The 17040-nt window shown below is 37.7% G+C and overlaps 3 protein-coding genes across 5 annotated transcripts in view; all 3 read left to right on the forward strand.

Moving 5' to 3' along the window:
- LOC140921241 (galanin receptor 2a-like) overlaps positions 1-17040 on the forward strand; it is a 99590-nt gene that overhangs the window by 41990 nt on the left and 40560 nt on the right. The window lies entirely within an intron of this gene.
- On the forward strand, positions 1274-6083 carry LOC140921996 (allatostatin-A receptor-like). The gene is made up of 3 exons (XM_073372018.1): positions 1274-1492; positions 2913-3147; positions 3752-6083. The coding sequence occupies exons 2-3, from the start codon at positions 2913-2915 to the stop codon at positions 4648-4650; spliced, it is 1134 nt and encodes a 377-aa protein (XP_073228119.1). The 5' UTR covers positions 1274-1492; the 3' UTR covers positions 4651-6083.
- Positions 6078-9650, forward strand: LOC140921995 (QRFP-like peptide receptor). The gene is made up of 3 exons (XM_073372017.1): positions 6078-6279; positions 7639-7873; positions 8424-9650. Exons 2-3 carry the CDS (start codon positions 7639-7641, stop codon positions 9320-9322), a joined length of 1134 nt encoding a protein of 377 aa, XP_073228118.1. The 5' UTR covers positions 6078-6279; the 3' UTR covers positions 9323-9650.

Consider the following 17040-nt stretch of genomic DNA (forward strand, 5'->3'; position numbering starts at 1 on the left):
CAAATGTGGCATTATTTTACCATCTTTGCCATATACAGAAGATAATGGAGCTTGGCGACCTCAAAATTTCATTGCTTGGAAAGGAACTGCTACCAGTGCCTAGTGGGAAAGATTTGGGCGTAATATTGGACAAAAACCTAACTTACCATAATCACATTACTAAGACCGTTTCATCATGCTTTTCTCGACTAGCTCAAATAAATCGAGTTAAACAAGCATTTAATAAGGAAATTTTAATTAACATAATTTATACATAGTATTTAGTAAACTATTATATTGTTCGAATGTGTGGGCAAATACTTCTAACAGAAATATGCGTAAGTTACAATCTTATCAAAATTATGCATGCCGTATTATCAGCGGGGCTAAAAATAATGGCCATATTTCTCCTTTATTAACAGAATTAAATTGGCTTCCAGTAGGAAAATCAATCTATCTTAGAAGTGCCACTATGGCATTTAAATGTATGACGGGCTCAGCACCGGATTTTCTTACCTCAAAATTTACTAAACGATTTAAGATTACTAGGCGAGAAGTGAATTAGAAACTCACAATCGCTATATATTCCCAAATTTAAAACGGCGAGTGGCCAGAGAAGCTTCTATTGCAGAACAGTGAAGATATGGAACTCACTGGACAATGAATTAAAACAAAGCAAAGATGTTTTAAGCTTTAAACGAAAGCTCAAAAGTAAGCTACTTTGCTCGGCATAGAACTTTATGAACGATGTTTCTTGTATTTTACGTATGATCGTGTAAAGTAATCAATTAGCTCTTAGATAATTTTACCAATCACTTTTTATATATTTACTGTACTCCTTTTTGTTTGTAATCATATATATATTTTTTTGTAATCATCTTTGAAAGCCTTGTTTAAGTGAGAAAAAAAGGATGTATTTATATGTATGTATATATATATTCCTCAGTATTACATATAAGCGACATTTTTGCAAGGATCAAATTTGTGCAAATCAATTTTTCGTCCAGCGCAAGTCAGGAAGTTTGGGTAGCTCTCAAGAACATGGCTAGAGTTGCTGTCGCCTACACCTCGAGTAACTCCCGATCATACGCTACTTTCGAACTCTCCAAACTTCATGGGTGCATACTAACTCGATATGCGCACGCCAAAGCTAGCATCGGTCAATTCTAAATAACACGTACAGTTCATGATATTAATCGTTTATAATAGAAGCCGATAATTATTTAGCAACGTACTAGATACCTTTTATACGTCACAAGCAACGGATTGACAGCTTCTTGTATTAAGCGTCGAAAATATAGTAAACAGCATAAAAAAGGTTAAATGTTTTTGTAGTCACTTTAGTCGTAAGAGACCACAAATCGACTTCACATACAAAAATTGGTCAGTTTATGACTTTTATCGTCCATGAAACTAGTGGACTGTCAATGTTTGGAAGAGCAAAGAAGTAATTTTGAATTGTATCAGCCCAAAACTACTCCGTCTTCAATCAGTCATTTCTTCATCGTGAAAGGTAAGTGCTTTTGCTTAATTTGGTCGTTATCTTTAGCCTTTCTCATGACAAGTTCTTGCCTACAAGGCCGTCATTAGCTGCCCGCACTTGACAAATTCTTGGTACTTCGCTGTGGAGATTTTGCTGTCTTAGCGAACAGAACGTAAATGATCTAATAGACGCTAATTGATTTAATTGATCTAATAGGGTGTTAAGTTAGTTCAATAGGGGTCCAAGAGGGGGCTTTTAGTAGATGGAAGGCGTTTAAAAGAGAGTGCTGTGTGTCAAGCTCAACTAAACATATATGCTTTCGGCGAAAATAGAAAGCTAGTTTACAAATAGCAAAATATCTAGTCCACCCATTGATATGATACCCTTAGGCCATGCAGAGATCTATATCGCTCACAGTCAAATCTCAATTGCGATGTCAGGGTCATTGTGTTGTCATTGTTTGCGTATCCTTACTTGAAACGCGACTTTAAAAGAGATGCAAAGCTCAAACCCTTGTAAATGAAGCAAGAAACTGAATAATTTGAATGATTAAATAATTGCGGTCATGGGGAGCGTCTATTATAATTATTAACTTGATCTTACGGGGGGGGGGAGGCGATTATTAGACAAGAAGAGTTTAAGAGGGGACGTCAGGGGACGTCAATTAGATCATTTATGGTAACCCTTAGACTGCCCAGCTCATAGTAAAAACCGTCACGTGGCGAATTTCAGTAAACAATCTCAAAAGATATTCGTCAAGATGTGTACATTGTTGTTGTTTCCAGTTTTTCCTTTGGTCGACGTCTTCCAAACATTCATCCAAGTTTTAATAGTTTTTTTTTTACCTCGTTGGGCTATTCTTTCTTGTCATTCGTTTTTGGTCTTATATTGCTGTTACGCAGTGAAATACCAGAGATGTCCCGAGTTTGAGTAGCTAATCAGAGCGTGCGAAAAACACTATCCACTGTTTTAGTATGTACTAAAAAGGGATATTTAGTGTTGACAAACAGATGTTCTTCAAATGACAACTGTCATTCGTCGAGTGGTATTTTCTGTTTTTACTAGATTTCTAGGCAATAGTTAGGCTATTTCTCCTTTGCAAAACTGTACACAATCATCTCCAGCACTACCAAAACAATTGCGTCACCTCGCCTTCTGCTCATGCCTTTTAATATTGTTGCTACTGCACAATTGACGTCAATTATTGTACTGATATCGGCAAACTTCTTTCAAATCTGGTCAACGACAGCTGATTATGAAGAATCATCCGGGGGATTTAAGCCAATCAGAAACAGTGACATGTTTTGAGTGCATAATAAATTAAAATCAATTTATCAGATCCTAGTCTCATAAATAAAATAAGACGGTTCTAAATACAATTTCCTCAATAATATTTCCACCTTGCGATTGCTACTGACTTTTTTTTCTATTTTTACTGTGTCGTCTTTAGATGTTAAACAATAAAAGTGCTCCGAACTATCTGACGAATACATCGACACCGACTACAGCTCCCGCTTCAGCTGTAGCTTATTCCTACCTGCTGCCAGTAGCGTTTGGTTTTATTGCTGCCTTGGCTCTTATTGGTAACGGGCTCTTTTGCATTCTTATACTGAAGAATTATCGGATGCTCAGATCTGCATATAACTTGCTGATATTCAGCCTGGCTGTGACAGACATGATAACAGGTAAACGTTTTTAGAAATCAAATCAGTCTTTTCCTTTTGTGACTGAGAAACTATTGGACACTAAGATCTCCATACGTGGATTACTAATAGTTACACCTGGTGACGGGTGTGAAAGAGGTTTCCTACTTTGATGAGACGGAAATAATACCGTAGTTGTAGCATAAGACATAATTCCTATGCAAACACAAATTAGGATCGATTCGCAAAGCCTCGGGCCAATTCTTCCTTATCTTATGCATTTATTGTTCATCTGGCTTCGTGTGCGGGTGTTCAGGGTGAGAATATATTACTATCCATCCTACGTGCGTGCAAAGTCGACATATAAACTTAAAGAAGGTCTAAGCAGGCGTCCTTAACTTTTAAGGCTTGTAAAGGATCTATGATGCTGTTAGTCACGTGCAAACCAAAGAATTATGCAGTCAGATGTGTTTAAGAAACGAAAGGGCTAATAAAGAGTGAAATCATTGCTCTTAGTGTGAAAAAAAAAAAAACAAAAAAAAACTGGTTGATGCAAAATGTCTTGTCAAACACGTATTTCCACTTGCAGGGCATATACTTCTTGATGTGTATGCCATCTCAAGTTTGTCTCATTTTTATTTTCAAGGAATTTTTATTGGTGTGACGCCAAACTATCTTTGCGGCCTCGGATCCTACCGGGCTCCTGATGGATTACCTGGGGAAATTTTCTGCAAAGTCATTGGCTCCCAGTACTTCGTGTTTCTACTTGGTAAAGTTTCCTGTCTTACGGTCACGTGTCTTGCTCTGGAAAGATGGTATTCTGTGGTTAAGCCTGTCAAATATCGCCTCAAATTTAAAAGAGGAAGAGTTTATGGGTATCTTGTAATCATATGGACAACCTGTCTCTTATTGCATTCACTTATATTGTTTCAAATGACGCTTGATGAAAAAAACCTGCGATGTGTGTGGATAACGTCCAATTTTCCCAAACGACTAACACCAATGACAATCACCATCGTGACATTCTTTGTTCCAAATGTAGTTACCTGGGTTACGTATTTGCACCTTTCCTTTGCCCTTAAGACATCCCCAGCAATTCAATATAATGGACGTTTCGCTCGAGCAAAGCTTAGACTTCTTCATATGTGCGTTATAGTTGCACTGTTATTCACAATATGCTGGTTTCCAAATCAGCTTTACTACGTCCTATCTTCTTATGGCCTTGTTAGATTAGAGTCGCCTTCTCATCGCTTCACCGTCGTCCTTGCTATGTTTAACTCGTGCGTCAATCCCCTCATTTACTGTTCCACACACCGGGAATATAGAAAAAGATTTCTTTCTTTGCTCCGTTGTGTCTTTAATTCTCGGCTCTGTAAGAAACGAAGAGAGATAAGTCTACCCAAAGAACACAGACTGCGATCAATAAGTGGGGAATCTGAAGCGGAGAAATCTGGCGGTGGTGTGGTGTTGACCAGTTTTCGCGATTTGACCAACCAAGGGTACGAGGTTGACAACTGTTCGCAACAGGAAACCAGTGATGTTTGAATTTATCTCAAAAATCTGGCAATGTGCGTTCTGCTTGAGAACGAGGCATCAAGAAAACTTGTCAGTCATCGCGTTTTTACCTTGGGTCTTAACTATGATCGCTCAAGCTGCCCTATTTTGTTATACTGACTGTTTTCTGGTATGCAAATGTGGCATTATTTTACCATCTTTGCCATATACAGAAGATAACGGAGCTTGGCGACTTCAAAATTTCATTGTTTGGAAAGGAACTGCTACCAGTACCTAGTGGGAAAGATTTGGGCGTAATATTGGACAACAACCTAACTTACGATGATTACATTACTACGACCGTTTCATCATGCTTTTCTCGACTAGCTCAAATAAATCGTGTTAAACAAGCATTTAATAAGAAAATTTTAATTAATATAATTTATACATAGTATTTAGTAAACTATGATATTGTTCGAACGTGTGGGCAAATACTTCTAACAGAAATATACGTAAGTTACAATCTTATCAAAATTATGCATGCGGTATTATCAGCGGGGCCAAAAAGTATGGCCATATTTCTCCTTTATGAAAAGAATTAAATTGGCTCCCAGTAGAAAAATTAATCTATCTTAGAAGTACCACTCTGGCATTTAAATGTATGACGGGCTCAACACCGGATTTTTACTAAGCGATTTAGATCAGTGGGCGAGAAACCAGAAACTCACAATCGCTATATATTCCCAAATTTAAAACGGCGAGTGGCCAGAGAAGCTTCTATTGCAGAACAGTGAAGATATAGAACTCATTGGACAATGAATTAAAACTAAGGAAAGATGTTTTAAGCTTCAAACGAAAGCTCAAAAGTAAGCTACTTTGCTCGGCATAGTACTTTATGAAGGATGTTTCTTGTATTTTATGTATGATCGTATATAGTGATTAATTTTTAGCTCTTAGATAATTTTACCAATCACTTTTTATATATTTACTGTACTCCTTTTTGTTTGTAATCATATATATATATATTTTTTGTAATCATCTTTGAAAGCCTTGTTTAAGTGAGAAAAAAAAGGATGTATTTATATGTATGTATATATATACTCCTCAGTATTACATATAAGCGACATTTTTGCAAGGATCAAATTTGTGCAAATCAATTTTTCGTCCAGCGCAAGTCAGGAAGTTTGGGTAGCTCTCAAGAACATGGCTAGAGTTGCTGTCGCCTACACCTTGAGTAACTCCCGATCATACGCTACTTTCGAACTCTCCAAACTTCACGGGTGCATACTAACTCGATATGCGAACGCGAAAGCTAGCATCGGTCAATTCTAAATACCACTTACAGTTCATGATATTAATCGTTTATAATAGAAGCCGATAATTATTTAGCAACGCACTAGATACCTTTATTACGTCACGAAGCAAATGATTGACAGCTTCTTGTATTAAGCGTCGAAAATATAGTAAACATGCAGGATGAAAAAGGTTACATGTTTTTGTAGTCACTTTGGTGGTAAGAGACCACAAATCGACTTCACATACAAAAATTGGTCAGTTTATGACTTTCATCGTCCATGAAACTAGTGGACTGTCAATGTTTGGAAGAGCAAAGAAGTAATTTTGAATTGTATCAGCCCAAAACTACTCCGTCTTCAATCAGTCATTTCTTCATCGTGAAAGGTAAGTGCTTTAGCTTAATTTGGTCGTTATCTTTAGCCTTTCTCATGACAAGTTCTTGCCTACAAGGCCGCCATTAGCTGCCCGCACTTGACAAATTCTTGGTACTTCGCTGTGGAGATTTTGCTGTCTTAGCGAACAGAACGTAAATGATCTAAAAGACGCTAATTGATTTAATTGATCTAATAGGGTGTTAAGTTAGTTCAATAGGGGTCCAAGAGGGGGCTTTTAGTAGATGGAAGGCGTTTAAAAGAGAGTGCTGTGTGTCAAGCTCAACTAAACATATATGCTTTCAGCGAAAATAGAAAGCTAGTTTACAAATAGCAGAATATCTAGTCCACCCATTGATATGATACGTCTAGGCCGTTCAGAGATCTATATCGCTCACAGTCAAATCTCAATTGCTATGTCAGGGTCATTGTGCTGTCATTGTTTGCGTATCCTTACTTGAAACGTGACTTTAAAAGAGGTGCAAAGCTCAAACCCTTGAAAATGAAGCAAGAAACTGAATAATTTGAATGATTAAATAATTGCGGTCATGGGGGGCGTCTATTATAATTATTAACTTGATCTTAGGGGAGGCGATACGTCAGGGGACGTCAATTAGATCATTTATCGTAACCCGTCACCTGGCGAATTTCAGTAATCAATCTCAAAAGATATTCGTCAAGATGTGTACATTGTTGTTGTTTCCAGTTTTTCCTTTGGTCGACGTCTTCCAAACATTCATCCAAGTTTTAATGGTTTTTTTTTTTACCTCGTTGGGCTATTCTTTCTTGTCATTCGTTTTTGCTCTTATAGTGTTGTTACGCAGTGAAATACCAGAGATGTCCCGAGTTTGAGTAGCTAATCAGAGCGTGCGAAAAACACTATCCACTGTTTTAGTATGTACTAAAAAGGGATATTTAGTGTTGACAAACAGATGTTCTTCAAATGACAACTGTCATTCGTCGAGTGGTATTTTCTGTTTTTACTAGATTTCTAGGCAATAGTTAGGCTATTTCTCCTTTGCAAAACTGTACACAATCATCTCCAGCACTACCAAAACAATTGCGTCACCTCGCCTTCTGCTCATGCCTTTTAATATTGTTGCTACTGCACAATTGACGTCAATTATTGTACTGATATCGGCAAACTTCTTTCAAATCTGGTCAACGACAGCTGATTATGACGAATCATCCGGGGGATTTAAGCCAATCAGAAACAGTGACATGTTTTGAGTGCATAATAAATTAAAATCAATTTATCAGATCCTAGTCTCATAAATAAAATAAGACGGTTCTAAATACAATTTCCTCAATAATATTTCCACCTTGCGATTGCTACTGATTTTTTTTTCTATTTTTACTGTGTCGTCTTTAGATGTTAAACAATAAAAGTGCTCCAAACTACCTGACAAATACATCGACACCGACCACGGCTCCCGCTTCAGCTGTAGCTTATTCCTACCTGCTGCCAGTAGCGTTTGGTTTTATTGCTGCCCTGGCTCTTATTGGTAACGGGCTCTTTTGCATTCTTATACTGAAGAATTATCGGATGCTCAGATCTGCATATAACTTGCTGATATTCAGCCTGGCTGTGACAGACATGATAACAGGTAAATGTTTTTAGAAATCAAATCAGTCTTTTCCTTTTGTGACTGAGAAACTATTGGACACTAAGATCTCCATACGTGGATTACTAATAGTTACACCTGGTGACGAGTGTGAAAGAGGTTTCCTGCTTTGATGAAACGGAAACTAGTTGTAGCATAAGAAATAATTCCTATGCAAACACAAATTAGGATTCGAAAAGCCTCGGGCCAATTCTCTCTTATCTTATATGCATTTACTGCTCATCTGGCCTCGTGTGCGGGTGTTCCGGGTGAGAATATATTACTATCCATCCTACGTGCGTGCAAAGTCGACATATAAACGTAAAGAAGGTCTAAGCAGCGTCCTTAACTTTGAAGACTTGTAAAGGATCTATGATGCTGTTAGTCACGTGCAAACCAAAAAATTATGCAGTCAGATGTATTTAAGAAACGAGAGGGCTAATAAAGAGTGAAATCATTGCTCAATGTCTTGTCAAACACATATTTCCACCTGCAGGGTATATACTTGTTGATGTGTATGCCATCTCAATTTTGTCTCATTTTTATTTTCAAGGAATTTTTATTGGTGTGACGCCAAACTACCTTTGCGGCCTCGGATCCTACCGGGCTCCTGGTGGATTAACTGGGGTAATTTTCTGCAAAGTCATTGGCTCCCAGTACTTCGTGTTTCTACTTGGTAAAGTTTCCTGTCTTACGGTCACGTGTCTTGCTCTGGAAAGATGGTATTCTGTGGTTAAGCCTGTCAAATATCGACTCAAATTTAAAAGAGGAAGAGTTTATGGGTATCTTGTAATCATATGGACAACCTGTCTCTTATTGCATTCACTTATATTGTTTCAAATGACGCTTGATGAAAAAAACCTGCGATGTGTGTGGATAACGTCCACTTTTCCCAAACAACTAACACCAATGACAATCACCATCGTGACATTCTTTGTTCCAAATGTAGTTACCTGGGTTACGTATCTGCACCTTTCCTTTGCGCTTAAGACATCCCCAGCAATTCAATATAATGGACGTTTCGCTCGAGCAAAGCTTAGACTTCTTCATATGTGCGTTATAGTTGCACTGTTATTCACAATATGCTGGTTTCCAAATCAGCTTTACTATGTCCTATCTTCTTATGGCCTTGTTAGATTAGAGTCGCCTTCTCATCGCTTCACCGTCGTCCTTGCTATGTTTAACTCGTGCGTCAATCCCCTCATTTATTGTTCCACACACCGGGAATATAGAAAAAGGTTTCTTTCTTTACTCCGTTGTGTCTTTAATTCTCGGCTCTGTAAGAAACGAAGAGAGATAAGTCTACCCAAAGAACACAGACTGCGATCAATTGGTGGGGAATCTGAAGTGGAGAAATCTGGCGGTGGTGTGGTGTTGACCAGTTTTCGCGATTTGACCAACCAAGGGTACGAGGTTGACAACTGTTCGCGACAGGAAACCAGTGGTGTTTGAATTTATCGCAAAAATCTGGCAATTTGCGTTCCGCTTAAGAACGAGGCACCAGGAAGACTTGTCAGTCATCCCGTTTTTACCTTGGATCTTAACTAGGATCGCACAAGCTACCCTATTTTGTTATACTGATTGACCTTGCCTAAAACATGTAAAAGTACGTATGTCAAAAAGATAACATAATGTTCGGTATCTTATATCATTTTAAAAGAAACTATAAAAGATATCATGCAACTCTGTATCAAAAACATGATAGTGTTATGTTGCTTTGTATCGTCACACAAAAAGTTATCCATTAGTAAGAGCTCTTTAGCTTGTTTGTTTTAATTTCCCAAAGAAAGTCTCAGGCCTATTGGCCCTTTGTCTCTTCATAAATTGTCCGTACATATGTTGTTGCCCCCCTGTTCCCCTTATTCTCCTGTTCCCCTGTTTCCCTATTCCCCTTTTCCCCTTGTTCCCTTTTTTTCGCTGTTCCCCCTGTACCCCTTGTTTTCCTGTTCTCTACGGGTACGATACGGTCAACATGTTTGCCACTTAGTTATATAAAAGGTAACCATGATTTCCCAGAAAAGATAATGGCATTAACCTTTTACCTTGTACCCTACCCGTTTCTCCGGGGTAACTGAGGCAATTTACCCGTATTTACAGCAGCGCGTAAGGGTAATTTACCCGTACATCGAAACGGTGTATCTTAAGTGTGTCACTACCATCTTGCTTTTGCTAAACAAATATGCCAAACAATGAAAGTCTGCTAAGTCGCCGTAGTCTGTACAAACATTCCATCAAATTTTGCAGTTCTGTTTAGCACAGTTTGCCAAGCTTAAAAAAATATAAATATACGTTATTTTCTATTTTTCGAATGAACGCACTCGAATTTTCAAATTAAAGTTTTAAACAGTTTTAACAAATTCAAGATTACATTTGGGTATTTAAAATGATGTTTGCCCTTATTATTTTCTATTGAAACGCAATGAACAATCAATTTATAAAAAGACAGCAAAGAGAAAAGGGACTTGAGGTTTCCCGATACATATCAAGAGTATCCTTCTTATCATACAATATTACTTATCTTTTTTTCTCAGGTATTCTTATAGCAGCCACACCCAACTACGCTTTTGATAGAACATTTTTCTTTGATATGATCGCCATTTCCAATTCCTGTTTTAATTCCTGAGTTTACTCAGTTTTATATCACAAACTCAGCATCAGTGATGCTCTCAAGGCCTGCAAGTTAATCCCAGTTGTTTGAAGCGTAGAATAGTTGACAGTTAATAAATGAGGCTGAGTATATTATGAAGAATTATGGAGATCGAGGAGGGTGTTATCCGTCGAGGTCGTACCCCGAGGCGGATTATTCCCTCCGAGATCTCCATAATTCTTCATATGATACGAGAGCCGAATTCATTAATTGTTTGTTATTTATTCAAAATAATTCTTAGTTTAAAAACATAGCTAAAACATACTTACCTCCATCGATGTTTAAGTTCATCTTCGATAGTGTACTTTTAGGTTGTCCAGCTCCGCAAATATTCTCCAAATGGCAGATGTCGCCCTTTGAGTTGTCTTCTTACTGTTTTTGCTACTACTTCGCCTAGTTCCAGCTGTAGTTCTTACTCTTGAAACGAGTGAAGTGTTGGCCATTTTTGTTTTCACAACCAAAACAACTCAACCTCGTCCCCAGGTCTTCTCGGTTAACGGTTCATTAACCTGTAGCGGGCTGCATTTTTGACGTCATTTCCTCGGTAAACACAAAATTTTTTCAAATTTGGTCATCAGTAACTGGTTATGGTGAATTATGCGTGTGCTCTTAGCCAATCAGAATTGGGGAAATATTTTGAATGAATAATAAAGGATCTTTATGGGGTGGTCGCTTAACGGTTGATGGTTAATTTTTTTTTCAATTTTGACGGTTCACAGTTTAATTTCAGAGCTATTGACGGTTAACGTTTATCAGTATGAATCAATATTAACTGTTGTGTGTCAAAATATTTTAAGATATAAGCAAGTTGTTAGGAAGTCTTCGTAATGTCTAGAGAGAGTGTTTTTGAGAACACTAGGACTGGTTTTCCTAGTTTAGAGATTCGTCAGGAGCTTAAGTCCGTGAAGATCAGCCGAAATAGTGAGTTTTGGGAAAAAACTTGAAATTTTTTACCGTTGATATTAATCTACATTTTTGATTGCTGACGGTCAACCCCATTGAGACCCTCAGAATGAGAGGGCCGATTTCTACTCACATGGCGAATTGAGTAGAACGTTAACGTAAACAATACCTACTTACTGCCTACCTACATTTGTCCAGGCATTTCTCCGCTTAAGAAACAAGAGGGGACTGGAGCCGAGATGCTTCCCGCAGTTGTCTCTGGGATAATTACTGGCGACGCGCGAACTTAAGCAACAACGACGGTGACGTCAGCGAGAACGGCCAAACAGCAATAGCGTTAAATTGGCAAAACAACAACTCTGCACACGCATCACGCTTTTTTGTACATTTCTTTGCCCTCACTGCACGACTACAACGTGAAAATGCCTAATTTTTCGTATTGTGGAGGACGTGAACTCAAAACAAAGACTTTGTTTTTCTTTTCCTGAACTTCGTTACACTATTTTAGAATTCAACTCCAAAAAAACAATACAAGCTGGAAAGGTTCTAAAGTTGTTGTTTGAAAATTATGTCGAGTAGTCGATCCAGGAAAGGTGTCAAGCTTCTTCTTCGAATATGATTGGCTAAACTTTCTTTTGAATTAACCATACGATGAGAAAAACACGACCTTAGGAGTCTAATTACAACTGAAGCGTGGCTAACAACTTCTTACGGGTCATTTACAACTTGAAGAATCAATACAGTTATGATGTGACCAGGATATAATCTTAAGTATTGTTATTTAAATACTTTTCACTTTTAAGCGATACCATCTGCAGCGAGAATTCTGTTGAATTTATGAAAAACAAGCCAGAATTTATTCAAAACTACGGCAGAACTGAACTATTTCCTGGTAATTTCCAACAAAAAACTAGTCAAGGTCGAGATTTTAAACCATGCCGTATTCGTAAATACGACAAAGCTATGCTACCTGCTAAAAAGCCGTAGAAACGGAACACCTACCTTCACACCTAATTCATTAAAGGAGAAGGTATCAGATAAGTTAAAATGTCCAGGTTAAAGCTAAAATTTCCATTGCTTGCATTTTTATTGCTTAACCAAAAAAAAAAAAAACAAAATCCGGAGGGCGAATTTATTCAAATCTATTCTTTTTGTTCGTCACAGATTCAACTCAACACTGATGAGTAAAGGAGTTCCGAAAATAATGCGCAGCTGCACTTTATGCTATCAGAAACGCTATTATTCTTACACCGTCTTTTTGAAATTGCATTTTATTAATTAAAATCTTTAATCTTGAGAGACAGGTCAAGACATTTTATAGTTTCGACTATATTCTCCAAACTGGCCTTGGACGGTACTATATATTAATTATATCAATCTGTAAAGGAAACAAGAGGACCCTTAAAAAGAACTTATATAGGGAATTAACACTTTGAAACAAAGTTTACATGTAAAGGTTTTATGGTCTTTTATGGGTAGTCGCAAGAGCCATAATAGGACTTGGTAGTGGCTTAGCAATTAGCCCCTCCGCAACTCAAAAATTAGGTGATAAATTATAATGTTGGCAATGCTTCTGTGAAATAGATGAAAAACAATTTTAGGCACTTGACATCTGGCTTTAGGTAATAGGTCAGCGAGTGATTGTTACTATACAAAAACGGAAATCAATTTTTGAGAAACTAGAAAATTTTAATATATTATTGCCATTTACTATTCCATCCACGACGTTAAGAATCCAACTTCGACCAATATATTACTTCGGGTGAATGTCATGAGTCATGAGTACTGGAGGATTTTAATACGTCCTAAGGATCGATAAAGAAACTGTGTTGTTGCGTCACGATCGAAAGCAGTGTGAAATACAAAGATTGAGTTTTATCAACTTGAGTAGGCAAGGTAGGTTTACCACTAAAGGGGGATTGAAAGAAGCAGACGGTTCGATTAGCCCTTTGTCAAAACGTAAGCACTAGGTAAGCACTGCAAACAACGCCATTCAAGAGACTAAAGAGAACCCCTCCAGTCCGTCTCTAGAGACCTTTAGATTCGAGGACGAGAACGACTACGAGTACGAGATTTGACTTGAAGTTTTTTCGCGTATTCTCAAAATATAGACTTCCCGGAAAGCTTCATTTTACCGTTTTTCACTAGAAAAGTTAGCACTGTTACCTTTAGTGAAGGAGGTTACGCGCTTTCCCCATCGCAAAATGATAAAACTTCTAACATTTAACAACTTGTTTTCGCCACCACGACATTCGCGCTAAAACTGGTAGTAGAATGACGACGGCTACCATGTTTTCCCGCCAAAATGACACTGGTTCACGCGCGTGCACTACTTAGTATTGAGAAAATCTCGTACTCGTCTTAAAATCTAAAGGTCTCTTCTGTCTTACCGAATAAGACCTAGCAAAAAATTTTTCTTGAACAGGCGAGCTTTAGTTAGAGAGAGTAGAAGCTATTCTCGGATTCTGTTTCTTATTTGGCTTAAGTTAACAAGTCTTCACTGGCCCTAGTGTCCCAAAACCCGAATAGAGGTTTTGGTCCGTATCCGTAACTTACATTTCTAATTTTCTACTAGGAATAATATTAAAGGCCACAGGCTGTCTGCCTCAACACGAGCCATCATTGTTAGACCATCTAAAAAAGGACATGCACGATTGCTTCTGAGGAAGTCGAGAATTATTTAAGTATTTTTTGTGGCGAAAAAACTGGAAAAAGTTTGATGAAAACATGTCTTTACGTTTTAGCTGATTTTAGTTCTTTTCTTTTCTTTTTTTTTTTTCGTTTTTTAGCCTCTCGTTGTCCATGTTTTGTTATTATTTTTTTTCTAAAGATCAAATATCTAAAATAAATAATATCTGCCTCGTATTTGTCAATTCATGCTCACTACATAATCTGCCAAATGCTACAAATGAATAAATAATCCTTTGCCAACTTTCCACGGTTGCAGTCAATGGCTTAATTGCGGAGGAACCAGCCGGATGTGTGACCAGACGTGGGCGTGTAAAGGCGCGCTATATAAATACAGTTGCTTCAGTCGTTGTTGCGTCTCACCTCGCCCCCCTAAACCAATGACGTCACAAACCATTGCTATTTCTAGCACGTGTTCAAATACACTAACAACTAAGTCCCATCAAATTAAAATCTGGCCTAATAACAAGGAAGCTAGCAGTTAATTTGTCTTTGAAATGACATGTTTTCGTCATATCTGAAAAATACCGTGTAAGACGGCTTCTGGCCCATTCACACTACAATTTATTAACGGGACTGTACTCTAACACAAACTTAAAGCAACGGGTACACATGCACCAATCCACGGCCTGACCAGTACCTCACGCATGCGCACAGCCATATCACCCGGGCAGTGGCAGCCATGGACAGCTGTTTCGCCATAATGGGGACTCATCAGCATGGCATAGCCGTCGGGTCTATGAACGGGCTAACCAGTGTCTCAAAGACCCTTTACTGTCGAGGCGAGTGAAAATCACTCCTTTAACTGTAAACTCCACACAACACATCTAATTGCCTAACGATGAAGTTTTTCTTTCATTAAGATGTTGGTAAAGCTGCAGCGCAACGCTCTGATTGAAAAAGAAACCAACATTTTAAAGTGAAAACAACCTTATGAAGTAATAGAAACACTCCCCCTGCTAAAAAAGACTTAATATAACTTTTGTGTTAATATGAGCTATACTGCATTAATTTTCGAGTGACAGGTGCTAAAAAGAGTCATAGTTTTTGCATCAAATCTTCCATCAGAACTTATTATGCTATCTTCTTTTCTTATGTTTATTTTTGCTTTTAATTCAGTTTTTAGCCATTCCAAATGTTAATAGCAACGACGGAACTTATAGTTGAAAAAAAAACCAAAAGGCCACCGACATTAAAACTGGGCTGGATCTTCTCGTTTAATTTTGGAATTGTTTTTTAATCATGAAAAATTCTTCATAAAAAAAAATACTACCAAAGGGGCCGCTAAAACTATGAATCGGAATTATTGAGGCTCTAAAATAAATTGAAATTTCCTCGCAATTGACAGGACCAATTTTTCTTTCCTTTTCTAATCTTGGGGACGCTTCCTAAGAATTTTAGCTCGGGGGTTAAAACAAAAAGACTCTTTTGCTGCCCGTCGTCCTTCGTGGCTGCTTAAACTTCGTGGAATGAGCGACGGCTAGAAATTAAAGAGCCGTGATCTACGAAATATCAAAAAAGGATAACTCCCTGGACAATTTCAATTAGGCAAATTTTGTTGTTGCTTTTTTTTTCTCATAATTCAAACTCGCTCACGTTTGCAATTGTCAGTTATGGGGTAAAAATTCCTGGGTTGAACATCCATGGTGAGCTTAATATCCTCAATTATTGGTGGTGTACCATAAAGTTATTTACTTGCAGAGTGGATCTTTTGCTTATGATAACTATCATGTATTTGTAATTATTTTTTTAGTGATGTCGTCGGCATTATAATCTTAACTGCATGAGCTCCCTGATAAACTGTAAACGTTCTTTATCGAAAGCCAAAAGGAAATTGGACTTTTTCGAGGGACTGAAAACTACTTTATCAGTTTGCAATGTAATGAAAGTAATAAAAAAGCAAACAATTTTGTACTTGTTAGTAAAGTTGCGATAGAATATATTTAAACAGTGAATGGTGTGTGCCATTCAAACATCAAAGAGACGTGGCCGTCTCTAATGCTCAACACCTGCAACGATTTTAACAAAATTTCCATAACGCGACGACATTAGCGCCCAGAGGCAACAAACGATTGCAGTCTGGTTTAATTAACAACTCTATTAAGTAACAGTACACTCTCTCCTTGTAGCCACTTGTGCTTTTAAACGACAGGCTGTAGTTACGATCAGCATTATAAAAATCTGTTTGAACTGTACCTTCGAAAAGCTTTCGTAAGCGACCACTCCCGAGAGCGACCGCGACCACTTTTGTGAATTACCGTCCGGTCTTTTCCTTTTTAATTATTTAACGTAAGCAACCACTCAGTAACAATTACATAGTAGGAACAGCATTTACTTTCGGAATCAATTTTAGTGTTAAATTTGGCCATAAGCATAAGCGCTAATGGTTCATTGATTTGTACGCGAAAGACTAAGTTATGAAAACATTATTCAAGATTATTAAGTACAATGCCATCTCCAAGCTTTCTGCTAAAAGGTCTCATAAGTGGCCGGCCAAAGGAGGTCTGTTATATGGTCGAAAGACCGCTTTCGTAAAGGAACAGCGGCCAGTTACGAATTAACACTTCTAGGAATTCCAGAGGTCTCAGCACGAACATCGATTTTATTTGTAATAAGTGTTAAGCCAGTAAAACTGCAATGTAAAACAAATATTGGTGAAGATTTGGAATGAAGTAAATAGCATTTTTTTGTTGTGTTTCGCAACTTTTCAACTTTAAAAAGGTGCTTGATCAAGTTCCCATTTAAGACATTAGTAGCGAGAAGCAGCTGAATAAGTCATCTACCATATAATGATATCATTTGATTAAAATGCAAATCTATAAAGCCTGGAGGATTTAATGTTACGCCGTTCTCTTCTAAACAGGTGAATGCAAGTCAGACTAAACTGCTATATGCGTGAACACTACTAGGCCACAAACACGAGAATATCGAG

The sequence above is a fragment of the Porites lutea genome, chromosome 12, assembly GCF_958299795.1.
Source record: "Porites lutea chromosome 12, jaPorLute2.1, whole genome shotgun sequence".
Classification (NCBI taxonomy): Eukaryota; Metazoa; Cnidaria; class Anthozoa; order Scleractinia; family Poritidae; genus Porites; species Porites lutea.